The sequence below is a fragment of the Protopterus annectens genome, chromosome 1.part1, assembly GCF_019279795.1.
Source record: "Protopterus annectens isolate FY-2018-M chromosome 1.part1, PAN1.0, whole genome shotgun sequence".
NCBI classification, from domain to species: domain Eukaryota; kingdom Metazoa; phylum Chordata; order Ceratodontiformes; family Protopteridae; genus Protopterus; species Protopterus annectens.
In genome coordinates this window covers 964914996-964942419 of record NC_056726.1, presented here as the reverse complement: position 1 = coordinate 964942419, position 27424 = coordinate 964914996, and the positions used below count along the sequence as shown (strand labels likewise).

Below are 27424 nucleotides of genomic sequence, written 5' to 3'. Positions count from 1 at the left end.
AAACTCTGTTTTTTATAATGCCATAACTGCAGGAAGTACCCTTAAACCAATCTGATGGGCCACTGTTTTTATATAGCCTGTATGATAATAGCTATTGTCAGTTATTAATTATTATATTAACTGCTTTTAGGTCAGGAATGAAGAGGATATCCTTTGTGGCTGAAGAAGATTTTGGTTCACATTCTAGCAAACTGGCAAGGCTTGAGGAGTCAAAGAAAGGTAATTCTTTAAGGATGTCTGCTCTGTCCTTGTTTATATCCCATTCGAAACCAGGATGAATAGCAACTTACTGTAATGCTCTGGTTTTTTTTTCTCTGAAATCTGAGCAACTGACTACAAATACAGTTAGGACTTACTAGCCTGTAGTAAATTTCCTTTCTCACAAAAATATAAATGTAATGTAAGATGTAAAGGTTAAGTGTTGGCTGAAAAGCTATGAAGTTATATAACTTGTCAAGCTAAGGCTCTGCCTGCACAGTTTATTGATTTATTATAGTTTCATAGGTTCATGGGTGTTTACTAGGCTAACGACCACAAGGGCCTTTTTAAGTCTAGCCATGTATCCCAAATCTCTGACAAGTTCTGATACCCTTGATAAGTGTAAGCAGGAGCTTGGGAGATGAAACATTTACAAGCTGCCTCTATCCACTAGAGACACAGATGCCAAACCAGGGAGGAATTTCTTATTCCCCAACCAGCTGTCCAAGTTACACTTGAAATGGGCTTGGAAGGAACTCTGCTTCACATGGATGGGGAATCTGTTCTAGAGAAGGGATAGTCTCTGGGATACATACTTGTTTCTCTAGCAGGTCCTATTTATATCACAGGCAAGGTTTATAAGTCATTAGAACAGGTAATTCTGGTGCTGTTTGTTTTGCAGATATGCAGGAGGTATATCAGGTTGGGGTCTGACAATGCCTTGTATGCTAGGCTTAGATTTTCCCTCAGCAGCTTGTAGGAGACAGAATACAGGGATAGGGCTTGAGGCAGTTTGCATAGGACATGTTACTTATGCCCTGTATTCTTTTTATGAGAACCCTCTGTGGACGTTCCAATTCTTGGATATGCCTGGTTAGGTACATTTCAAAGGAGGCATTGTACTCGGTGATAGGCCTGATGAATGTTGAATACAGAGGAACAATGACCGACTTGGACCTAAATGCCATACCTTTGTTTATAAGATGCACAATGTAGAATGATTTCTTCACTACTATAGACACGTGTTGTCAAAGGCTACATTACTGTCTATGTGTGTCCTTAAGTCCCTGACTACTGGGTTGAGTCTTAGGGGTGTGTTTTCAGAATGATAGTTACCAGGGGTGGATGACTTCCCAAAGGATACTATTATGCATTTCTTGATATTTAGTTTTAGTCCATGGCTCTATCACAGGTCATTTGTCTGCGTCAACCCTTCCTGGAGAATGTTAGTGTCAGTGGGGGATTCTATGACTGCTCCTAATTTATATTTGTCTGCAAATGTGGTCAGCTAGAAGCCCTCAGCATTGGCCTTGACTTCAGAGAAGTAAATGCCAAAAAGGAAAATCCCAGGACCAATCCCTGATAGACGTTGCTTGTGACTGGCCTCTTTGTAGAGGTGGACTTCATAGTTATAAATTCCTGGGTCCTATTTGTGAGCCACCTGGCTGTCCACTAGACAACATAAGGTTTTATACCTAACGTCTTGAGTTTATTAACATTGTCCGAGTGGGGTATTGTGTCAAGTGCCTTGGCAAGGTCAAGGGTAGGCAGTGTGGACTGTTTTGCCATCACTTTGGTGACCTTTTTCAAAGAAGTTAATCAGATTGAGTAGGCATGACCTGCCCTTGATGAAACCAAATTGGGTTGGGTCCAGTGTTTGGAGGTTTCCTGTCTCATTATTGATCATTTCCATGATAATTATATCCCTGGCTTTGCATATAAGCCTAGTGAGACTTATGGGTTTGTTTCCAAGGTCTGTAGATGGCCCACCTCTGTTCAGAGGGATTACTGTTTTTTGTCCATGTGGTGGCTTTGACATTTAAATGTTCTTTAGGAAGCTCGGGAAACAATACATACACTACAGGTATGTTATCAACCTCCATGGAAGGTTTATTCCCAACGCTTTATAGAAGGGTCTACCATATGACATACCCTTCTTATTGCTAAGCATTAGCATATTTAAAGATGTATATACCCCTATTTGTGGCATTCTCATTTTTCTAGCTATACTTGTTTTGTAAGCTTTTTGTGAAATGACAGGAGTTATTTTGCAGAAATGTTTTATTTCATTGCTGTACTTTTACTGCATGCTTAGTGCAGATGTTCTTCGTGTTTCACTGTTGCAGTGATTACATTTGGGTTATCTGCTTGCAGTAGCCCTCAGTCAGCCTGATTAATAAAGTCTTGGGTCCTGCGTCGGATGCTGTCCCTTCTTCCATGACGTCAGGTCATCAGGGGTATAAAACATGCAGCCAATGTCATTACATCAGTCTTTCTTGCTGTGCGGTGCCTGAAGCAGAAGCAGTTCACAAGTGCCGGTCGGCCTACTCCTGAAATTTTCATTTTCGAGTTTCAGAACCAAAGTCTTCAACTAAAGCTAAGTACCCCATTGGGGAAACTTTTTCTTGCTCCTTACCGATGTCAGTAAAAGTTAATAATTGCATTAATTGTGGAAAGCAAATACCTCACAAAGATTTTCATTCGTACTGTATTCCTTGCCTGGGCGCTGACCACGACATACCTTGCTGTCAGTTTTGTGCTTTATTTACTCAGTGCACTATCCGTCATCGGTATATTTTTGCCTCTAAATATTTCGGTTCTCAGTTTAGTTATCCAGAAATGTCATCTGTTAGCCATCCGACTACCGGGATTCTGAAAAAATGCAAAGATAAAGACAGAGACAGGCCACCAAGGTCCAAAGCCGCCGCCGACGCTTCTTCTAAGCCAGTCGCCAGTTCGCTGGTACTCAGTGTGGCGCTTTTGCAGTCCCTGATACCCACTATTTCTGATTCGCAGGCCTCTACTGAGACCCATTTGGAGTCTGGTATGCCGCAAGATGCTTCAACTGTGGAACCTGCGGGTGTCTCTACCTTGGATGGGTCTGGAGCCGCTGTGCAGGCACCGGCTTCTGAGGGTGTATTCAGGCCTACAGACTTGCATATTAAACTGACGCCTCTTCCTTCATTTAGGCCTAAATCTCATATCATGCCTTAGAAACCAACGCCCAGGCTGCATGCTCAGGCCTCTATGCCTAAAAAACAAATGATAAGAATGGCTTAAGATCTTATAACTTTAATCAGGGGAAGCCAACCTCCCCCTTCTAAGAGACCTAGAACTGAAGTTGTTTATGAATCTTCTGACCAGGATTCTGATTTTTTTTTATTCTTCTGATGATCTGGATTTGCCTTTATCTACTTATGAGGATTCTGATGCAGAGGACTCTATTCCCTCTGTTCCCCTCCAGAGGATTTTTCTTTTGGTGAAACCTTACATACTCTAAGGGAGCATTTCCACTGGGAAAGCCAGGATTTTTCTGATTCAAAAAAGAGGCTTAGGGATTTCTTACTCCTGCCTCAGCATAGGCCTTTAGCTATACCTCCTGTACTAGACAATGTTGATGCCTTTTCAGAATCTTGTTTGGCCCCTGATTCTTTGCCTCCTGCTCCCAGAAAACCTGACAGATATTACAGGGTTCCTGATTCACACAAGTTCCTTTCTAAAAATCCTATTGTGTATCCAGAGACTATTTCACAGGGACTCAAGGGCATTAAGGCTTCTACTGCTAAAAATCCTACCCCTTCTGATAGAGACTCCAGGGCACTGGATAGATGGGGTAAGAAGGTTTACACTTCTGCAACCTTGGCCATTGGGATTTTAAACTGCCAGTTTCATATGTTAAAGTATCAACAACATGTTATTGGGTTGCTTAAACAGAAAATGATGTTGATTTCTGACTGTGCTGAAAATAAAGAATTACAGGATTTAATGCATTCTGCTGAACAGGTTGGAAAACATACTTTGCAATGTGGATTTGATTCATTAGAGGCCTTTTGCAGGGCTGCTGTTACTGGGTCTGTGCTCAGAAGGCATGCTTGGCTTAAGAAGCAGTCTTTGCCTGATCATGTTAAAGCTAAACTGTTGGATGCTCCCTTAAATCAGGACTGCCTGTTTGGCAACAAAGCTGAGGAAGTTCTTAAAGAGATGAAAGATAAAGCTAAATCTATGCAAACTGTTAAAGATTTCTTCCAAGTTCAGCCTCCTAGATTTAGTAGGCACTGGCCCTCTAAGAATTGGTCCTTTCCAGCCCCTTCCAGGTCTTCTCAAGCCAAACCCAGACACAGCAGAAACCCCAGATTTCAGTCCCAGGGGACGCACAAGAGTAAGCAGTGGAGGATTTCCGCACCCAAATCTGGGAGTAATAAGACTCCCCCCATATGGGAAACTGTCTCAATGACTTGCTTTTAAAACTTTCAAACACTTCCCAACTGAATGCTCCTTTAGGTGGAAAGATTGGTCTGCAGGCCAAAAACTGGGAACTCATTACCCAGGACAAATGGGTTTTAAATATAGTGTCCCAAGGATACAGATTTCACTTCCACACGTTACCAACACCAAGCAGGTGGTCAAATCTACCCCCAAATCAGTGGGCAGATGCCCAAAATCAAGTTTTCTCTCTCTTAAGCATGGGGGCTATTCAGTTGGTACCAGAAGAGGAAGAGGGACAAGGTTACCCAGAAAAGGCAATATATGGCATCCTATCCTGGACCTTCCTACTCTAAACACCTTTCTGGTGATTCCAAAATTCAAGATGCTGACTCTTCACCAGCTACTTCCTATGCTAGGCAAGGATGCATGGTTGGCAACACTAGACTTAAAAGAAGCATACCTGCACATCCCTATCAGGGAGTCTTGCAGAATATACCTACACTTCAAAGCAGGCTACATGCACTATCAGTTCTCTGCACTGCCCTTTGGCTTATCTACTGCACCCAAGGTATTCACAAAGTGCCTAGCTCCAGTCATTGCATTTTGCAGGCAAAGAAATATTCAAATATACCCATACCTGGACGATTGTCTAATTCAGGCAGAAAGCCAGGACATACTTTTGAATCATGTGGCCTTTGTTCAAAGGGTGCTGACTTGTCTGGGGTACACCATAAACGAAAGGAAATCACACCTGGTATCCTGTCAATAAATTATATTCCTGGGAGCAAGCTTGAGTACAACTTCCCAGATGGCTTTCCTCACACCAGAGAAACAGATTCATTTGACAACCTACTTCAAACAAGTGGCCACAAAAACCCAGCTATCTGCAAGGCAAATACTGCAAGCCTTGAGGTTCATGGCCTCCTGCATTCTTCTAATTCCATATGCAAGGCTGCATATGAGGAAACTACAATGGTATCTCAAAAGCCTATGGTGTCAACATTCACAGGATCTAGAAGCAATGATTCCTATCATACCTTGCCTACGCCTAGAGTTCCTTTGGTGGGCAAGAGGCCTGACACCAAAACAGGGGACTACCATTCACACTACCCCCTGCTGCCCAAACCTTAACAACAGATGCATCAGACTATGCATGAGGGGCTCACCTGGCAGGGAAGTGCATTCAGGGCAAATGGAACCCAAATCAAATGCACCTGCACATAAATCAAAAGGAAATGTTAACTGTACAGAATGCTCTGACAGCCTTCAACGACCATATTATTCCAGGACAACTAATGGTAAAGACAGACAACACCACTGTCGTGTGGTACATAAACAAGCAGGGGGTACACATTCTTACCCCCTTTGCAGACTAGCCATGGCATTGTGGAACACAGCATTGAGCTACCAAGTGAATCTACAAGCTGAATTCCTGTCAGGAAAACTAAATACACTGGCAGACGGACTAAGCAGAAACCTCATGGACCCACACGAGTGGAACTCGAACCAAGGATTTTCAACATGTTGACAAGCAAGTGGGGGAGCCCAAATATAGACCTGTTTGCCTCCCCCCAGAACCATCAATTGGACACATTTTGTACAAGGATTCCCCACAAGCTACCTCAGAAAGTGGGTGCTCTATCCTTCAGCTGGAAAAAACTATCAGTTTATGCCTTTCCTTCTCTGCCTCTGCTCTCCAAGTTACTACTAAAGATCAAACAGGACAAGCCAAGGACGATTTTAATTGCACCAGACTCGCCATGCCAACACTGGTACCCCCTCTTGCTCAGTGTGTCATGCTTGGCCCCATGGTACCTACCTCAGACTCCTTCCCTGTTGTCTCAGCAGGAGAACCAGATTCTGTGCCCTCAGCTGCAAACCCTGAACCTAGCAGCCTGGCTAATTACCTAATCTCTCCTTTACCATCCCTTAGTAAATCAGTGATGGATGTCATTTTAGAGGCAAGGAGGCCTAGTACGAGAAAATCTTATGCTGAAAAATGGAAAAGATTTTGTGCCTGGAGTTAATCTCAAGGGATGAGCGCAGCAGTGCCCAATTTACCTCAGATTCTACAATACTTGACTGAGATGCTTCATAAGGGCTTGTCCTTTTCCTCCATCAAAATTCATGCCTCAGCCATTTCAAAACAGAGCCTCCACTCTTCTCTCACCCACTGCTCAAGCAGTTCCTCAGAGGGGCCAAAAAGTTAAGGCCACCCAGAAGAGCTCCAACTCCAGCCCAGGACCTTAACTTTGTCTTGAAGAAACTCATTCTTCCTCCTTTTGAGCCAGCTGCTACTGCAGATTTAAAATTCCTTTCCTGAAAAACAGCTTTCCTTTTAGCAATCACTTCTGCAAGAAGGGTATCTGAATTACAGGCCCTTATGGCAGTGGAGCCTTTCATCATCTTTCATACAGACAGGGTGCCCCTCAGAACCAATACCTCCTTCATGCCCAATGTGGCTCTTAATCAGTCCATTAATTTGCCTACCTTCTTTCCTAACCCACAGAACAAAGGGGAACGGATACTGCACTCAGATGTGCACAGACAACTTAGATTTTACTTGGACAGGACTAAACCTCAAAGGAAATCTGAACAACTGCTGGTGGCATTTGCTGCAGGGACAGAGGGAAAAGCTATTTAAAAGCAAACCATTTCAAAATGGATAGGCCACAGCATTCATTTCTGCTATAAGCACCATGGAAAACCTATCACACAGGGCATCAGACCCCATTCAACCAGGGCTGCATCTACCTCCACAGCCTTTCTCAGGGGGCGTTCCTACCAGGGACATCCTAGAAGCTGCCACCTGGAGTTCTGTACATACTTTCACCAAGCATTATCATTTGCCAATTTTCTCTAAATCCAGAACTGGCTTTGCCACTGCAGTCTTGCGGGGTCTTATAGCTGGTCCTAATTCTATTTAAATTCATCCTCCCAACCTTACCTTTGGGAATCTACCCAAATGTAATGACTGTAACAGTGAAACACGAAGAACATAGTACAGTTGTGTACACTTACCATAAATGTAGATGTTCAAGTGTATTGACTGTTGCAGTCCTGGTTACCCTCCCTCCAGCCCCCTATCTTCTTTTGGCTATACCTCTACTCTCCCTTACTATGCTCAAAAAGCTTTTTGGTGTATTTGCTTTTTTGTTGGAGGTATATCCTTGTAATTATAGATTTAATTGCTTCCCATTAGGGAGGCACCTGACATCTGGGGCAAGAAAAACTGATGTAATGGCATCAGCTGCATGTTTTATACCCCTGACAACCTGATGTCATGGAAGAAGGGACAGCATCCGATGCAGGACCCAAGACTTTGTTAATCAGGCCGACTGAGGGCTACTGCAAGCAGATAACCCAAATGTAATGACTGCAACAGTGAATACACTCGAACATCTACATTTATGGTAAGTGTACACAACTGCACTTTTTTTGGTGTCATGATTTGCTGACTATCAGAATCAGATTCTGTACAGGTTAATAATTGTATTGACTGCAAGAGGCAGATTCTACTCAAAGATTTTCATGTTAGTAGCCTTGGCAGAATGTATGCAACCACCTCTGCTGCTCTAGGTTCAACCCAAAGACAAATAAGTGGAGACCAAGATCTCTATGAGAAATAACTTAGAAACTCACACACCTTGTCTTGGACCACTGTGGTGTCAGCTAAATCTGCCTCCAACATAGCTTCTAGAAAGTAGCATTTTAGAGAAAAGACCAAAAGAGGAGTACCAAGAGACCACCAGCATTCCATCAGAGTCTGAAGGGCTCCTTAGCCTTGAGGGCACTGGGTTCAGCAACATTTTTTTTCAGCCTCTGAGCCCAGCATCTGCTTCCATGAGGTCTTTGGCATGGTACCACTACAGAACCCCGCACTTACTTGATGGCAGATCCTCCCAAGCTGAAACCCTTCAGGTGTCAGTCTGTCCAGATGTTTCTCAATTGGTGTCTGGGACCAATGCTCATTTTTATTCATTTATACTCTGTTGACCGGATTAGTCTCACTAGGCTAGTGGTCCCTTTTTAGGAGAGACCCAAGGTGGCAATCTTACTGATTGGGGGAAATTTGGCCAGGACACTAGAGAAATTCTGCTACTCTTTTCAGCAAGTGCTGTAGATCTTTTACATCCACCTCAGCAACCTGCAACTTGGGAAGATGATACAATAATTTATTTATTTATTATTTATTTATTATTTATTTATTTATTTGACATTTGTTTACTGGGAAAGTCTTACTGGACCAGAAAGTGGCCATTTTCAGCAGAGACCTGGGGAGAAAAGCTCCAGAATCACAATATTTCAAAAATCAAGTACAGATATTTTCAATCACAAAGTATCATGTTACATTATAAAACTGCAAATATAAAATTTCAGATCACAAAGCATCATGTTACCCTAGAAAACATGAGTGGAAAAAATGTAACGGGAAAAACATAGAACATATGCTTCATATTCATATTTAAAGAAATTAGAGATTATAAGTTTAGACACGGTGAGGTGAAATTGAGTGCCTTAGTATGGGAGAGATGTTGATGTTATTATTATAGAAGGAAGAAGGCTGAAGAGAGGGAGATTATAAGAAGGGTGCAGGGTAGGGTGTCTTCAGGTAGCGTGGGTGAGTAGGGAGGAAAGAGGTAGAGGAAAGGTCTGCAGAGATTAATTAAATAAGGTCCGGGTAATGGGAAAAAGAAAAAGGAGTGGACTGAGAGGCCGGAGAGGATTTATATGTGTGATCTAGGTTGAGGCGAGGGTAAGTGAAGTATGAGTAAGTTCAGCCAGGATTGGTACAGGAGCAGGTCCAAGATTTTGTAAAACGTTCTTTTAGGGAGCATTTAAATGTGGGTAGGTTAGAAATAGTCCTGCTGGTTAGAGGTAAGGAGTTATTTTTTTTTCTGCTGATGAATATGAGTATAGGCTTTGTCCAGGGGATTTTATTTATTTATGGTGAAAAATTGTCTGTGTTCCCATCTAAGAGTTCTTTTTGGAAAGTACATATTGATTAAAGGGGTAAGAGCTGGGCAGGCTGACGGTTTGTGTATGACTTTATATACTTTATGTATACCTGCATCCCAAGGCCACTAAGGCAGTTGTAGTCCCCAAGCTCAGGGCCAAGTCGTCTTAACATAAACAGATGTGTGCAATCTTGCCTTAGCAGCTACTGTGTGGGCCTTCTTCCTAAATCCCATACCAGGCTTCCTTCAGTGACACAGTAAAGCTGGTTTAGGATTTTGGCTTTTTTTTAAAAGAACATACAGCCTTTTATTGAAAAAGAGTTGGTATCATGGGTTCCAAATTCCAGAGAAGAAGGGATCTCTTCCTCTTTTGGGGATTCATAGTCCTCTGATTCAGAGGTGGAAATGCATAAGATATCCCTGCTCTTTTTATGAGCTAAAAAATAAATTCAGCCTGTCCTCTGAATTCCTATAAAATGTTACACCATTTGGAGATACCTTTCAGAGGATGAAGGCTGTGAAGCCAATAATTTTACTCATGTTGTGGTCAGATACAGGGAGTTCTTGTGTCTGTCACAGTGTAACTTGGCTATTCTCAAAGCAGCTGGAGCACTGGATAATATACTTGCTAATGCAACTTTGGACTCTGATCCCCAACTTCCCACTTCTAGGAAGCCAGATGTTTTTAAAGAATGCAGGATTTCTTCAAATACTTATGCAATAGCACTATTATGGTTTCATCTTTAATGCCCAGGGGTACCAGTAAGGGAACCTCTGTGGTGCCAACAAGGAATTTAGCTTACCATGCAGGGTGAGTCCTTAACAGAATGAGGAAGAAGATGTACCTCTAGAACCTTGGCCTTCAGGGAGTTAAACTGACAGATACACATGCTGAAGTTTCAGGGTAAGTCACTGCCTCAACTGAAGGACAAGACTGAGGGGGGGATATAAGGTAGACACCTCAGTTCCTATGTAGCCAAGCACTCCAAAAAATGTAGGTGTGATACCGCATACTCATCGTATATAGCAGTAGCTACAGAGTCAGTTTTAAGAAGACATGCTTGGCTGAGGACCAAGCCTCTTCCAGGTAGTTTGAAAGCAGAACTCCTTAATGCCCAAATGGAGAAGGAGGTTCCTTTTGAACCCACTGTAAAAAGGTACTCAAGAAACTGAAGGAAAAAGGGAAAACTATTCAGTCTGTCAATTTCTTTTTCTCTCCAGCACCAAATTACAATAGGAATTACCTCACCAAAAGCTAGCTTTTATTCCAAAGGTGGGAAAGAAGCAAGCACCAAAAAAGGGTATTAAAAAAAGGTTACTAAATCGAACAAATAGCAAGGCGACCAGAAGAGAAAGTCTATAGTCCCTTAAGGTTGTGACCCAGACATGGGGCAGTTATGAGTATACCATGCTACTCCCTCTGTATTTCAGTGTTGAAAATTTCCATTCAAAGTCAAAAATAATGTCAGAACAAAAGCCCAAAATCACAGACAACTTTTAAATGTGACTAATTCAATTGCAAAGCTAAAAGAGCTACAGGTCTTCTATGAACTGTCATTATTGATTGTAATCCTCAGTGCATTGCCAAAAAATCAAGAATGTTGTAGTGGACAGGACAAAAATATGAAGCAAATTCAGGAATATTCTACAAAATCAGTTATAGTTGAGAGGTATGGCTCCCTCCCTCATTCTCTTCAAAAAAAAAAAAAAACCTCAAATCATCACATCTTACCCATAAATGATAGAAGGCCATTTAGGCCTCGTTGTCAAACAATGGGAGGCCATCACACAAAACCAAGGTTTACTGGTTAGGTTTACAGCTGGGATTCCTTATCTAGAGGCCATTCAGTGTCTGGCTCCAGACTTTTACTTGTTAGGGTTGGACCAAGGCAATTAAGAGTTAAACTAGACATGGCACAGGTGGCGAGCTCTGCCATCCAACAACAGCACATTTGCCTGGCTTTAAGGGGAAAGGATGCTAAGCTCTGGAGGTCAGGCCAGACATTGGGCCTTCAGAGACTGAATTCCCACATGCCATTACTGCAACAGCACACATACCTGAACATGTGCACTATGATAAATTCCTGAACAAGTGTAATTTGTGAAGGTTATCTTTGCTATGGCTTTGTACAATATAAGATAATTAAAATAAAACTACACAATTTACTTCCAGTTCATACCAATTTAAAGCAATCTAGATTAGGTTTTTGAAAAGGCATGTTTTTCTTTCAAGACAGTTTAGAAAGTTGCTGTCTTTCTCTTGATACCATCTTCTTGAAATTCCTGACAGAAATAATTTAGACATTAGGATAACTTTCTAAGGCTTCTGTCACTTAAAAATCTTAACCAAATTTGTGTAAAACTACCTACAAAGCCAAGTGGCAAAGCTGTTCCCTTTACTAATTTGATATACAGACTCTAGGTATGGGGGTGAAGAAAGGACTACACCACGTAAGCTTTCAGCGATACCAAAGTTAACATGAGGACTGTTGGAATCAAATATTTTTGGTGTGTTGAAGAAAGCCTCCAGGGCACTACATTTATTAAAGTGTGATCATAGAAGCAGTGCTACTAGGAAGAGGCACAGTCAGTGTAACATTTGAGAAGCCATTCACAGTTTCCCAAATGTTTTGCTGCTTTCACCAACTCAGAGTACTGGAAGAGTCTGACAAACCGGGACTACCACAGTCTGTATAGCACATGTGGAGGAGGACATACACCATTGAACCAGCCCTTTTGAACTACATGAACCAAGATACACCCCCACTTAGTTCATGTAGTTCAAAAAGGATGAGTTTTAGTTGAAAGTCACAGTTCTGATGATGTCTTTGTAAAAAGATGAAATAGCTTAACTTTGACTTTGTATTTTGGTTTAATAAAAGTGTTTTTAGAGTTCCTGTGATCGGCTGACTAGCTGACTAGTTGGTTGTTCTTAACCTGTAAAGATCCATGTAGAACATAAGGGTCTATATTATAAAATCAAATGTTTAGCTTGTTGAACAGCTAAACGTCGAAAGCTAAACATCGAAACCTTAAAATCGCGAACGGTCAGTACTGCAAATTTTTTCTTAGGGAAAAAATTCGCTTGGCCATCAGAAAATTACACAAACCATAAACTCTTAAGTGGAGGCTTTGCAGAAGTGGCCTTCGCGGTTTTACACTTTCACTCTTTAGCTGTCGACATTTAGGTGTTTGACAAGCTAAGCATTCGCTCACATAATATAGACATGAATATAAACTGTAGCAAGTGTTTAGTATATTTGTAGCAAACAGTTTGCTACAGTTTAAAAGTGTAAATATGTATTTGTTTATTTTTAACTAAAACTTAAATGTTCAGCTGAAATCAAATCTGGTTAAAAAGAGTTACTATGTCTTTCTTTAATGATTAAGTTGGAGCACCCCTCTCACTGACCTTTTTAGCTTTGTTTTCTTGACATGTTCCTGGTAATGAGATTACTGACAGGGGCACGCTTGCTACCACACATGCCATGCCATCACAGAGGGGGCACACTTGCTACCACACATGCCAAGCCATCACAGATGGGGCACGCTTGCTACCACACATGCCAAGCCATCACAGAGATGGTATGCTTGCTACCACACATGCCAAGCCATCACAGAGGGGGCACGCTTGCTACCACACATGCCAAGCCATCACAGAGGGGGCACGCTTGCTACCACACATGCCAAGCCATCACAAAGGGAGCCTGCTTACTGCCACACATGCCAAGCCATCACAGAAGGGACATGCTTGCTACCACACATGCCAAGCCATCACAGAGGGGGCATGCTTGCTACCACACATGCCAAGCCATCACAGAGGGGGCACGCTTGCTACCACACATGCCAAGCCATCACAGAGGGGGCACGCTTGCTACCACACATGCCAAGCCATCGCAGAGGGGGCACACATGATACCACACATGCTAAGCAATCACAGAGGGGGCACACTTGCTACCCCAAATGCCAAGCCGTCACAGAGGGGGCATGTTTGCTACCACACATGCCAAGCCATCACAGAGGAGGCATGCTTGCTACCACACATGCCGAGCCATCACAGAGGGTCATGCTTGCTACCACACATGCCAAGCCATCACAAAGGGGATACGCTTGCTACCACACATGCTAAGCCATCACAGAGGGGGCACACTTGCTACCACACATGCCAAGTCATCACAGAGGGGAAACGCTTGGTATCACACCTGCCAAGCCATCACAGAGGGGCATTCTTAATACCACACAAGCCAAGCCATCACAGAGGGGGCATACTTGCTACCACACATGCCAAGCTATCATAGAGGGGTCATGCTTAGTTCCACACATGCCAAGCCATCACAGAGGGGGCATGCTTACTACCACACATGCCAAGCCATCACAGAGGTGGCATGCTTGCTAACACACATGCCAAGCCATCACAGAGGAGGCATGCATGCTAACACACATGCAAGCCATCACAGAGCGGGGCATGCTTGCTGCCACTCATGCCAAGCCATCATAGATGGGGCATGGTTGCTACCACATGTGCCAAGCCATCACAGTGGGGGCATGCTTACTGCCACACATGCCAAGCCATCACAGTGGGAGGCATGCTTGCTGCCACTCATGCCACGCCATCATAGAGGTGGCATGCTTGCTACCACACATGCCAAGCTATCACAGAAGTGGCACACTTGCTACCACACATGCCAAGCCATCACAGAGGGGGCACATTTGCTACCACACATGCCAAGCCATCACACACATGCCAAGCCATCACAGGGGGCATGCTTGCTGCCACACATGCTAAGTCATCACAGAGGGGTCATGCTTGCTACCACACATGCCAAGCTTTCACAGAAGTGGCACGCTTGGTATCACACATGCCAAGCCATCACAGAGGGGCACTCTTAATACCACACATGCTAACCCATCACAGAAGGGGCACACTTGCTACCACACATGCTAAGCCATCACAGAGGGGGCACACATGCTACCACACATGCTAAGCCATCACAGAGGGGGCACGCTTGCTGCCACTCATGCCAAGCCATCACAGAGGGGGCACGCTTGCTACCACTCATGCCAAGCTATCTGAGGGTGCACACTTGCTACCACACATGCCAAGCAATCACAGAGGGGGCATGCTTACTGCCACACATGCTAAGCCATCACACAGGTGGCACGCTTGCTACCTCACATGCTAAGCCATCACAGAGGTGGCACGCTTGCTACTACACCTGCCAAGCCATCACAGAGGGGGCACGCTTGCTACCACACATGCCAAGCCATCACAGAGGGGGCACACTTGTTACCACATGTGCTAAGCCATCACAGAGGGGGCACGCATGCTACCACACATGCCAAACCATCACAGAGGGGGCACGCATGCTACCACTCCTACCAAGCCATCACAGAGGGGGCACACTTGCTATCACATACGCTAAGCCATCAGAGGTGGCACGCTTGTTACCACACATTCCAAGTCCCTAGTAAGTAGCACACCACTGCAGCATAGGTTTTTTTTTTTTTTTTTTTGTATTTTAGAGTTGTTGCCTCACAGCAAGAGGCTCTCCCATTCGATTCTTGGCTTGGGTTGGGAGTGCCTTCTGTCTGGAGTCTACAGGATCCTCCCCGCAGTCGAGTGGGCATTCGAAAGATATGCGTTGAATGGGCATGCCTTCGTTGAAGGTTGGGCGTCGGGCTGGCAACTCGGCACAATAAAAACCAACTGCCAATTATTAGTGGACCGGAGTTCCGCTGTGGCGACCCCTAACTGGGAAAAGCCAAAAGACAAACAACTTTCAGCCAGTCATAGAACAACCATGTAATAGATTTGGTTATCCAGCAAACTGTTATGTGCAGACTGCTGAAATGTGTGGTGAAAAACAACTGGCTATTACTGAGTACACAAATGGGGGGGGGGGGTACAAGTGAACCCTCAGTAGGTAAGAAAATCTGGTAATGTTGTAAACTCTAGTGGTTTGCTCTACTCTAAACCCTTTTGCACTGCAGAAAATCCTTTGTTTGAGTTCTACTTTTAGGGTTAAGGGAAATTACAAATTTCCTGCCTGCTTTATGGATATTAGGTGTCTCATGCAGATCAGCATGTGGTGACTTTTCTTGCGCTTACTTTTCCATGTGCTAAGTAATGGCAGTTGGAATGTTGCCAAGTCTCCTATTCATCTTTGTTTCACACTTTCTTTTTCCCTTAGCTTCATAGTTCATTGACCTGAGTAAACATGTGTCTTTCTATGTCAGCAAATATTTTTAAGATATTTGTATAACCATTTTCCAGTCATATTTACGCTGAGGAAGATTATGGCCAAGTAAGTAGAATGTTTACATTGTTCTGAAACTTGCTTCTCTAAAACCAATCTTCCATTTTACTGAACTAAGTAGAATTAGCTAGGGACGTGGAAACACATGTGAAGAAAACCCTTCTGTGCAGCTGTAACTGCAAACAGGGCTGAAAGTTTTACTTTCATTTATGATTTGTACGATGAGGCTCTTTCGGAATTTTTTATTTGATGTCATAAATTTAGTAATAGAGAAATCATCTGAAACCATGGAAACATAAGACCTGAAACCTCAGTCTTAGTATTCCTGTACAATCTGCAGTCCTACAGTTCTGTTTTCTCCTGGAACCTCCTTGCATGAAGATGTAACACATTAGAAAATTTTGATGAGTGGTTTTAAAATGCTGCCTTATGGATATTTTGCTGACATGATCCATTCTGTGTACAGTGAGGCTGTGCTTTCATATTGTTTGACCAGTAATAGGACCAAAATGTAGTGACTTGTCCATGCTTCCACTTCATGCATGCCTTCATTTATAGTGGGACTTTAAAATTATAGCCCTGGGTCGCACAGTTAATTATCTCATTTGTGTACGTATTGATGAGATTGATTAATCATTTATCTGCGTCAGGTAGTAATACTGAATGGGGGTGTACTAAGAAAGATGATTTGAATACTGTTCCTAACTTGGATCAGGATGGCATGTCACCTTCAAGGAAACATTTTATTTAGTACAGTGAAATGGGCATCATTTTGAGATTTTGTAGTCATGATTTTATTTTTGGATTGCTATGTTTCTGTATCATATGCAGCAGGCAGCTAAAACAAACCTTAACCCACTGTTGATTACAAGTATACAAGCATATGCCACACAGTGTTAGAACTGTCTAGGTGGTTGTATTAAAATAAATTGTTGAAATGCAGACAGTGTGCTATGCTAGCTTATTGCACCCACCTCAGTGAAAGTGTAAAGAATTATAGAGGTGTGGGAATAAGCTGCATCTTAATCACAATTTGAATAACTTCTAAGCCTGAGCTGCAAACAGTGCTTCTGCTGCTGTAGATTATGAATTTTTATGTACTGTGGAATAGCAGTTTAATTTCAGCAATAGCACCCAGTGCTGCTCACCAATCAGACGCCAAGGAGACAAAAGTACACTCTCTGCCCTCCTGCCCTTGGTCTCCACACCACCTCACTTCAGCACCAGGTCCTAGTACCCATGTGTTGCCCCTTAGTGAAGGCCAAAAAAAGGTTTTCTTTTGAAAACTGTGGCACAAGTTTTGCTTCAACTTAGACCACTTACAAAGCACTGAAGAAAGTGCTTCAGTCTCTACCACAGAAGCAGTACCTGAGTTCATTTCCACACTTCAGTCTCACTTACTTACTAACAGGTAGAGGGTGGTAGCATGGCTTGCCCCCTCTGTGATGGCATGGCATGTGTGGTAACAAGTGTGCCCCCTCTGTGACGGCTTGGAATGTGTGGTAGCAAGCAGTACCTCAATTCATTTCCGCACTTCAGTCTCAACCACAGAAGCAGTCCCTGAATTAATTTCTGTACTTCAGTCTCGACTACAGAAGCAGTACCTGAATTCATTTCCGCGCTTCTTGACCACAGAAGCAGTACCTCAGTTCATTTCCGTACTTCAGTCTTGACCACAGAAGCAGTACCTGAGTTCATTTCTGCACTTCTTGACCACAGAAACAGTACCTGAATTCATTTCCATGCTTCTTGACCACAGAAGCAGTACCTGAGTTCATTTCTGCACTTCCTGACCACAGAAGCAGTACCTGAATTCATTTCTGCCCTTCTTGACCACAGAAGCAGTACCTGAATTCATTTCTGCACTTCAGTCTCAACCACAGAAGCAGTGCCTGAATTCATTTCTGCACTTCTTGACCACAGAACAGTACCTGAATTCATTTCCGCACTTCAGTCTCGACCACAGAAGCAGTACCTGAATTAATTTCCGCACTTCAGTCTCGACCACAGAAGCAGTACCTGAGTTCATTTCTGTGCTTCTTGACCACAGAAGCAGTACCTGAATTCATTTCTGCGCTTCTTGACCACAGATGCAGTACCTGAATTCATTTCCGCACTTCAGTCTCGACCACAGAAGCAGTACCTGAATTCATTTCCACGCTTCTTGACCACAGAAGCAGTACCTGAATTAATTTCCACACTTCAGTCTCAACCACAGAAGCAGTACCTGAATTCATTTCCACGCTTCTTGACCACAGAAGCAGTACCTGAGTTCATTTCTGTGCTTCTTGACCACAGAAGCAGTACCTGAATTCATTTCTGCGCTTCTTGACCACAGAAGCAGTACCTGAATTCATTTCCGCACTTCAGTCTCGACCACAGAAGCAGTACCTGAATTCATTTCCACGCTTCTTGACCACAGAAGCAGTGCCTGAATTAATTTCCGCACTTCAGTCTCGACCACAGAAGCAGTACCTGAATTCATTTCTGCACTTCAGTCTCGACCACAGAAGCAGTACCTGAGTTCATTTCCATACTTCCCAATACTTGCCATTACCACAATTGTGTACCCTAATGCTGCTGACTGTCCCTTTCACTCCTCCCTGGGTATGCTTTTGCATGTTGCTTGTTACATTTGCATCAAAACCCTGCCTTTTGTCGATCCATAGAAGTTTAATCTTTCTGATATGTCTATTCTATAATGTACAGGTTCAGTGCCCAGTTTTGCTAAACACAAGTAATGCCACAAATATGTAGGAATGTGAAAAAAATGATCAGAACTGGAAAAAAAATGTATTGCCCACCACCCCTAATCATTTATGATGTAACATTTCAAACTGCAATGAAGGGTTGTCAATTTCTGATTGCATCTAACTCATTCTTTATTGACCAACTATCTGTGACCACTTTTGCTGCAGTTTAGATGCAGTGCAAGTCAGTATCTGACATTAGCAAATGCTTTAAATTCTATCAAACTTCTGACTATTTTAAGAGCCACTGCTAACAAACTGAATAAAACAGAAGAATACAGATTCTTAACAGCAAAAGTAGTTAATCTGCTGATGTTTTACTTATTAACATTTTAACTACTTGTCCATCATTTGCATTCTGTTTGCTGAAGTCAGTAAATGATTTATGTTTAAACATTTTTTAACAATGCTGATGTTATAAAAAATCATTGCAAGTGATGCCATACTTGCATTTCCCCTAAGGAGTTGCCTATAGTTTATGATTAAAAAAATAGTGAGAAATTGCATAAATGTAAAGTGGTTGATCTGAGATTAGAAAAGATCCTAAAATGTTAAATCATTGCAAAGATTCTTTTTGTTTTTTTACGTCATTTCTTTTTTGCACATATCCATTATGTGTTTCTTTATTGTTAGGTTGGCCCAGCCATGACATACAAAAAATAAATAAATAAATAACCATAAACAGTACAGACCCTTAACAAAACAGTGATAAAGAACAAGTGACTGGTTTTGAGAAAAAATAACACATTTGTGTAGATGGACACAGTATATATATATATATATATATATATATATATATATATATATATATATATATATATATAAAAGCAAATATGTGTATCTGCATAAAAATCCCAGTATAAAAAAGATACATTTATCCTGTCTAACTATGATTCACTGGACAATGCTTGCCCTGCAGGCTGAGTAGGACTTCAGTAGTCTGCCATGAATAAGGTTCCAATAAAGTTCATAAAACTGACATTGAATACGTGGACCATATCTGTTCCTGACAGACAGTACAGTTGTAAATATTCACTCACCACTTGACATGATTCCCAGCATCTTAAGCACCACCAGGGATATTTAATGATAAACTAGCCAAGAAGGATACCAGAGTGTAGCTGCAATTGCTACATCACACAATACCCCAGCCCAAACAGCATATGAAGTATTATTAGAAGCCATGTCACACACTATCTCTACCAGTCTGTGCCAGTTTGTCACAGCACCTCTGATTATAGCTTTAACCTACAGAAGTGGGCAGTGTGTGTGCTAGAAGGTGGATGATTTGATAGCATTTACAAATATGAGTAGAGGTGATTCAAGAGTTTGAGGATGTCCTTCAAGAATGCAACTGCAGTCATAACACGTGGGTTGTCCTGCCTCAGGCAGCCCTCGGTCGTCCGGATTCCAAAGTCTGGGTCCGACGTCGGCTGATGTTGCATTTCTCTCCGACGTCAGAGCGGCTGGAGTATATAAGCATCAGCCGACGCCATTTTCTTCAGTCTTTCTTGCCGCGCGGTGCCTGAAGCAGAAGCAGTTCGCAAGTGCCGGTCGGTCAGCTCCTGTATTCTACGATACCGAAGTCATCAAAAAAGCTAAGTACCCCGTTGGGGACCTTTTCTTGCCTCAGCCGATGTCAGAAATTACTGAAAAAGTTAACAATTGTCTTTTTTGTGGTAAACAAATACCTCATAAGGATTTCCACTCTTACTGCCTCCCTTGCCTGGGCCCAGACCACGACGTCTCGGCCTGTGTAGCCTGTGCTCGCTTCAACAAGCGCACTCTCAGGCGCCGGGCGGAGTTCGCTGAAGATTTTTTTGGCGATAAATTTGCTTACACCATGCCGTCGGATCTTCCGACATCGCAAACTCCCAAAAAGCGAAAAGACCGGGACCGACATCCTTGGCCCGCGTCTACCACCGACTCCACGCCAAAACCTAGCGCAAGTGCTCCGGTTCCCTCTGAGACGGTCTCTCCACCGCTCCGAACCAAAGACACCGCATTACTGATGACTCCGATTCCAGACATTACTCCGACGCCAGTTATAGACTTTCCTCCGGATACCGAAAAATGCCCGAGACCATTGCTGTAGACAAGGTCACTCCTGCACGTGGAGCTGCCAGGCCTCCTATGGCCATGTCTATTAAGGCCTACACTAGGGCTAAGGCAGCCAGCAAAACTAAGCATATTACTTCCAAATCCTTACCTCAGCCGACTCCGGAGACACAAATTATGTCCATGGCTGCTGATTTAATTTCCATGATTAGAGGTTCACAGGCCCATCCTGAGAGAGCATTCCAGCCTCCTCCTGATAAAAGGTCCCGGGTTGAACCCTCTGACCCTTCTCCTTCACCATGAGGGAACATTTCAAGTGGCAGGGTCAGGAATATTCTGATTCTAGGAAACACCTTAGGACTTTCCTTAAGAAGCCTCAGCACAGGCCCTTAGCTATTCCTCCTGTACTTGAGATGTTCTGGATGATTTGTATTCTGATTCTAGTGCTACCCCTGATTCTCTTCCTCCTGCTCCAGCCAAGCCAGACAGGTATTACAGGGTCCCAGAAACTCATTCCCATTTATTCAGGGCCCATACTGCTGATATGGAAACTATTTCACAGGGGCCTAAAGGAGTTTCAGCCTCCACCTCAAAAAATCCTTTGCCCTCCAACAGGGAAGCAAGGTCATTAGAGAGATGGGGTAAAAAGGTTTACACATCCACTACCTTATCTATAAGAGTTTTAAATTGCCTTTTCATATGTTCCAATATCAGGATTATCTCTTAGAAGATTTACAAAAACATTAGCTTCTCCTGATCCTTTAGACAGGAAGACTTTGCAGGAAGCTGTACATAACACTCAGCAAGTAAGCAATCACTTCCTGCAGTGTGGATATGATGCACTGGAAGCTTCATGTAGGGCAGCTATGACAGGGGCAGTGATGCGTAGACATGCTTGGTTAAAAGATCAACCTCTGCCAGATCATGTAAAAGCAAAACTTCTGGATGCACCTTTGGAAAAGAACAAGCTTTTTGGTGCAAATGCTAAGGATGTGTTAAAGACCATCGAAGAAAAAGCAAAATCAGTTCAAACTGTGAAGGATTTCCTCCAGGTTCAACCCCCCAGATTCAGTAGGAATTGGCCTTCAAAAAACTGGTCCTTTCCTAATCCAGAAAAGTTTCAAAGGGGTAAGAACAGACGTGGCCGAGGAAGAGGCCAATACAGAGGCCCTTACAGGGGATGACAATGGCAGCCAGGAAACCAAAGAAGTGACGCAGGGGTTTCACCTGCCCAACAACCACAAACTCAATGACTTTCCTCTACTACCGCCTACCAGGGAACAACTAGAAGCTCCCTTGGGCGGGAAATTATCTCTGTTTGCAGAAAACTGGCACAGACTGACAAAGGACAAATGGATTTTGGACATTATAGACCAAGGGTACAGGTTTCATTTTCATACCTTACCAAGAAAACAAGGCATGCCAAATCTACCACAACATCAAAGGGCAGAGGCTATCAAGCAAATCACTCTGCTGACTCGAATGAAAGCAATAGAAAGAGTTCCACAACAAGAACAAGAACAGGGGTTTTACTCAAGACTGTTCCTTGTTCCAAGAGAAGAATCTCAATGGAGACCAATACTGGACTTGTCCGCATTAAACACCTTTCTCATAGTACCAAAGTTCAAAATGCTGACTCTACAGCAACTCCTTCCCATGCTGGGCAAGGAGTCGTGGCTGATTACTCTGGACCTCAAGGAGGCATACCTGCATGTCCCTATCAGACACAGCTGCAGAAGATACCTCAGATTTCTTGCAGGGCCAGAGCATTATCAATTCTCAGCATTGCCATTTGGCTTATCTACTGCACCCAGAGTGTTTACAAAATGCCTGGCTTCAGTAATTGCTCATTGCAGGCTCCAGGGTATACAAATTTACCCGTACCTGGACAAGTGCCTCATACAAGCGGATGACAAATTGATGTTGACAAAAAACCTGGATTATGTCATACGATTACATCAAGCTCTGGGATACACAGTCAACTTCCAAAAGTCAAGACTGCAGCCATCCCAGCAAATAATCTTCTTAGGAGCCAAACTAGACACAGCCTCTCAGATGGCTTACCTGACAGAAGACAAGCAAGAGAAGTTAACTCAATACTTCAAAGGTTTAGCAAAACTCACCCAGATGACTGCAAGGAGATTCCTACAGGCCCTGGGTTACATGGCATCCTGCATTCTACTGGTTCCATTAGCAAAACTACACATGAGAAAGCTTCAATGGTACCTAAAAGCATTTGGTCTCAACACAGCAACAACTTGGAGACAATCATACCACTCATTCCATGCCTACAAAAGGAATTCCTATGGTGGGCCTCGGTGAGCCAGGAAAACACAGGTATGTCATTCAAAAAACCACAGACAACACAGACCATGACTACAGACGCCTCAGACCTTGGATGGGGGGCGCACATGGAAGGCAGGTGTATACAAGGACAATGGTCTCCAAAGGAAACACATCTGCATATAAACCAAAAGTAAATGCTGGCAGTAATGCATGCTATCGAGGCTTTTCAAAACCAACTCCAGCAAGGCCACTTAATGATATGGACAGACAACACCACTGTGATGTGGTACATAAACAAGCAGGGGGGCACCCACTCTTACCCCCTTTGCAGACTGACAATGCAGCTTTGGGAGAAATCACTGAGTCTAAACATCCAGTTACAATCTCAGTTTGTTCCAGGAAAAGACAATGTGTTGGCGGACAGCCTAAGCAGGAATTTCACAGATCCACACGAGTGGAGGTTACATCCGAAGGCTTTCAGACAACTCACTTCGACATGGGGCAAGCCAGAAGTGGACCTATTTGCCTCTCACCTCAATCATTTTCTACCAAAATTTTGCACAAGGACATACCATCCAAAGGCTTGGAAAATAGATGCCCTTTCATTCAACTGGAACACCCTAGCAATCTATGCATTCCCACCTCTGCCACTGATGACCTCAGTATTACTAAAGATCAAAGCAGAGAAGCCCAAGGGAATCATAATAGCTCTGGATTGGCCAAGACAACACTGGTACCCACTACTACGGAGCATATGTCACACCAGGAGGTGGGCCATCCCTCAGTGGCCTCTACTTTTGACTCAACACAATTTTGAAACACTGCATCCAAACCTTCAGACACTGCAGCTAACAGCCTGGGAGATCCCATAAATAACTTCAGCTTATCTCTCTCCAAGGAAGTTCAGTGGATACTAACAGAGGCTCAAAGACCATCCACCAGAAAGGTCTACTTAGCAAAGTGGAAAAGATTTAGCAATTGGAATACCAGCAAAGGACATGATGCATCATTACTGAACATCCCACTTATCTTGGAATATTTGGCAGATATGTTACAGAGCGGCCTCTCATATTCTTCAATAAAGATACATGCATCTGCTATTTCAGCTAGATACAACACTAATCCTCCTGTTTTTTCTCACCCCTTACTAAGACAATTCCTCAGGGGATTCAAGAACATTAAGCCACCAAGAAAGGCCCCAGTGCCAGCCTGGGACCTCAATTTTGTCTTAGAAAAACTGACTCTACCTCCTTTTGAGCCAGCAGCTTCAGTTGACTTGCAATTTCTCTCATGGAAAACAGCTTTCCTGTTGGCAATTACCTCAGCAAGAAGGGTTTCGGAGCTACAGGCCCTAATGGCAATACCACCCTTTATTATTTTCCACAGAGACAGGGTTTCATTAAGGACCAACCCTACCTTTATGCCAAAGGTGGTATCTAGGGTTTCTCTAAATCAAGCCATTCATCTGCCTGCTTTCTTCCCCAATCCTGAGAATAAGGGGGAAAGACTTTTGCATACCTTGGACATTCATAGACAACTTTGATACTACCTGGACAGAACTAAGGCCAGTAGGAAGTCTGAACAACTTTTTGTAGCTTACGCCCCTGCAGTCCAAGGAAAAGCAATTTCAAAACAGACTATTTCTAAATGGATTGGACATTGCATCAGATTCTGTTATTCCTTTCATGGGAAGACTGTTCCAGCCTATGTCAGACCACATTCCACCAGAGCTACAGCCACCTCTACAGCATTTTTAAGAGGGGTGCCTACAAAGGACATTCTAGAAGCTGCTACATGGAGCTCCGTGCATACATTCTCCAAACACTACAATCTCCCTCTATATTCCAGATCCAGAGCAGGCTTTGCTTGGCAGTCCTGCAGGGTTTGATTGCCACACCATCTCTTTCCTAGAGCATACCTCCTCCCCCAGCTAAGCTATGGTATTCTACCCACATGTTATGACTGCAGTTGCATTCTTGAAGGACATAGTACAGTTTTGTACCTACCATAAATGTAGATGTCCGATAGACATGCAACTGCAGTCGGGTTTTCCCTCCCTCCATACCCCTCTATGCCTAGGGTCCACTCCTATCCCCCTTACTCTTAGCTGGGGATGTCTGTTATGGTGTATTTGTTTTATTGCTCATGTATTTGTTTGGAATCCTATTTTTGTCTTCCAATTTGATTACAGCCTTCTTTGGAGGGCACCTGGCATCTGGGGCAAGAAACACTGAAGAAAATGGCGTCGGCTGATGCTTATATACTCCAGCCGCTCTGACGTCAGAGAGAAATGTGACATCAGCTGACGTCGGACCCAGACTTTGGAATCCGGCCGACCGAGGGCTGCCTGAGGCAGGACAATCCACATGTTATGACTGCAGTTGCATGTCTATCGGACATCTACATTTATGGTAGGTACAAAACTGTACTTTTATGAAACTGCCACCTTGAGATCCTCTACTGCTCCTTACATTGTCCTCATAGTTATTTGTGAGGCTACCTTTTTGGAGTTTCACAGTTGTAAAAGATGAATATTATTTTGATGAGAAGATCCATGATCAGCATAATCAACAAATCCAAGTTCAACAAGGCTGCTGTCTGCAGCTGATGTGACACTGTGGGAGACTCGGATCAAGACCATCCAGCAAACGATAGGGACGGACCTCTGAACTGTCCAGATTTTTGCAGAATGTCCAGATTTTTGTCATCTATACCTCATAAAAGCAGTGGTTTTCTGGCAAATCACTGGGATGATCTAAGGACTGAAGATATTAAATAATGACATACATTTGAGTTTCAGACGTCATATCTTTCAGGAAATGTATGTTAACACAATCCCTGTTAATCTAGCAACTTTCAAGTTTATAAGAGCAATATTTAAAATCTGCCCCTATTTTTGGGCCTCTGCCTCCCCCTTTTTGTCATGCTTTGTCCTGACTTCTTGCACTAAGAGGTTGGGAGGTATAGGGGACTGGAATACAAAACCTAAGGCACATATGATGAAACAGAATATAGACAAGACAGTTGCTATGTCACCAAATGGAAAATATTCAGAAGAAACTGAAAAATTGAGATAGAAGAGAAAATTGTGAAACAGGTTAACAGTATCAGGGAGGAGTAGATGAGGAGAAGGGAGGTCTGAATGAAGAGGTCAAAGTTTGAATCAGACGTGTTGTGACAAACTGGCACAGAGGGGTAGGGATAATGTTTGATTGAAGAATGCTAAAGAAGCCAAAAAGTAAGGTTTACAAAACAGTGGAGAGTGAAGGCAAAGCAGATGAGGAAGCTTGAGATGATGGAGATGAGGTGCCTGAGATGGATGGTAAGATGCACACTGTGGGGGCAGACGAAGAAATGACATCAGAGCAGGAGCCAAAATAGCCCCAACTGCAGAGAAGGTTAAGGAGAACAGATTATGGTGATTCAGTTAAATGTGCAGAAAAGCAGAAGATGCTTTGATGAAAAAGATTTCAGAGCAACAGGAAGAAGGCAAGAAGAAATGTGGACATCCAGCCAAGTGATGGATGTGTTTCACAATATAAGACCTGCGACAGTCAAACATATTGGTTGAAGAGGGTAAGAGAGTGGAGCTAAATTGAAAGAGGTGGCAACAGTTGACAGGGCACCCTGACCCCATGTAGAAAAATAAGAATAGGAGGCTTGATGATCATGATGATTTGAATGAGCTGATATTGTTCATGGGCAATATGATGTCTTTTGTCAGGTCTTTGTTTCATCTAAATAGAACATTGATATGATTGTGCATGAATCAGTCTCAGCATGTCTGGACTGTTGCAGCATTCTTTATCTGGGGCTTTCTCCTTCATGTGGAGCTCAAAGCAGCAGGATGGATGTTTATTAGGACATTGCTCTACAGTCATATAACACCTTTTCTGCATCATCTGCACAAACCTGCATTTAGACCTAAATTATAACCTTATCTGAATAGTCTGCATAAATGGTACTTGTTCTTAATTGTAGAGCCTTCCTGTATTTTACCTAAAGGACCTGCTGGTACCCTATCAGCCATCTTTCTACTAAGTGTATAATTTTTATTTCCTTAAACCACCAAGAATCACATGCCTAAAGCAGATGCCCTATGCTGACCATCTAAAAAAAACTCCAGCTATACTCTGTCGCATATCGCCTACTCAGAGGCGATCTTTGCTCAACATACAAGGCCATGTCAAACCCAATGGTGTTGGACATTCTACACTTAAAGAAATTCAAATCCCTCAGAGCCACATGCTCCAGGGATCTAAACCTGGTCATCACAATGAACAAAACATGCTGGAGGGATAGGTTCCTGATCCAGAGACTCCCCATACTCTGGGAATAGACTGCCCATACATATCAAGCTGAGCACCTCTTTGGCCCTCTTAAAAAGGAACCTTGACGATTGGATGGGAGATGGGAAATTCACCCTGAGGTTCACGTCAGTCGCCCTGCTAGAGAGGGGACCAGGGAAGTAAATATTGTGGAAAGAAATAGCCAGGGACTTGTTATGGCTAGGCTTGTATAGGCCCTAGGGCCGATAGCCTAGTACCAACCTATGAACCTATAAACCTTTACCATTAGTAAGGCAAGCATTCCTTCACTTTATCTCTTATTTATTTTATTCCTAAAACAATCAAATGCCTTCTGTTTTATTTTTGTACTCATGTCTATTGCTGTATTTCTATGTATATAGTCTGTTTAGTCTTCTCTCTGT

At 43.1% G+C, this 27424-nt stretch overlaps 1 protein-coding gene across 5 annotated transcripts in view; it reads left to right on the top strand.

Moving 5' to 3' along the window:
- The window catches only part of GRHL1 (grainyhead like transcription factor 1), a 256619-nt gene that overhangs the window by 199553 nt on the left and 29642 nt on the right, over positions 1-27424 (top strand). For all 5 annotated transcript variants that reach the window (XM_044079256.1, XM_044079248.1, XM_044079264.1 and 2 more), the window contains one exon: positions 131-219. In XM_044079256.1, coding sequence (XP_043935191.1) covers positions 131-219 — 89 coding nt within the window. The remainder of the gene's footprint in view (positions 1-130; positions 220-27424) is intronic.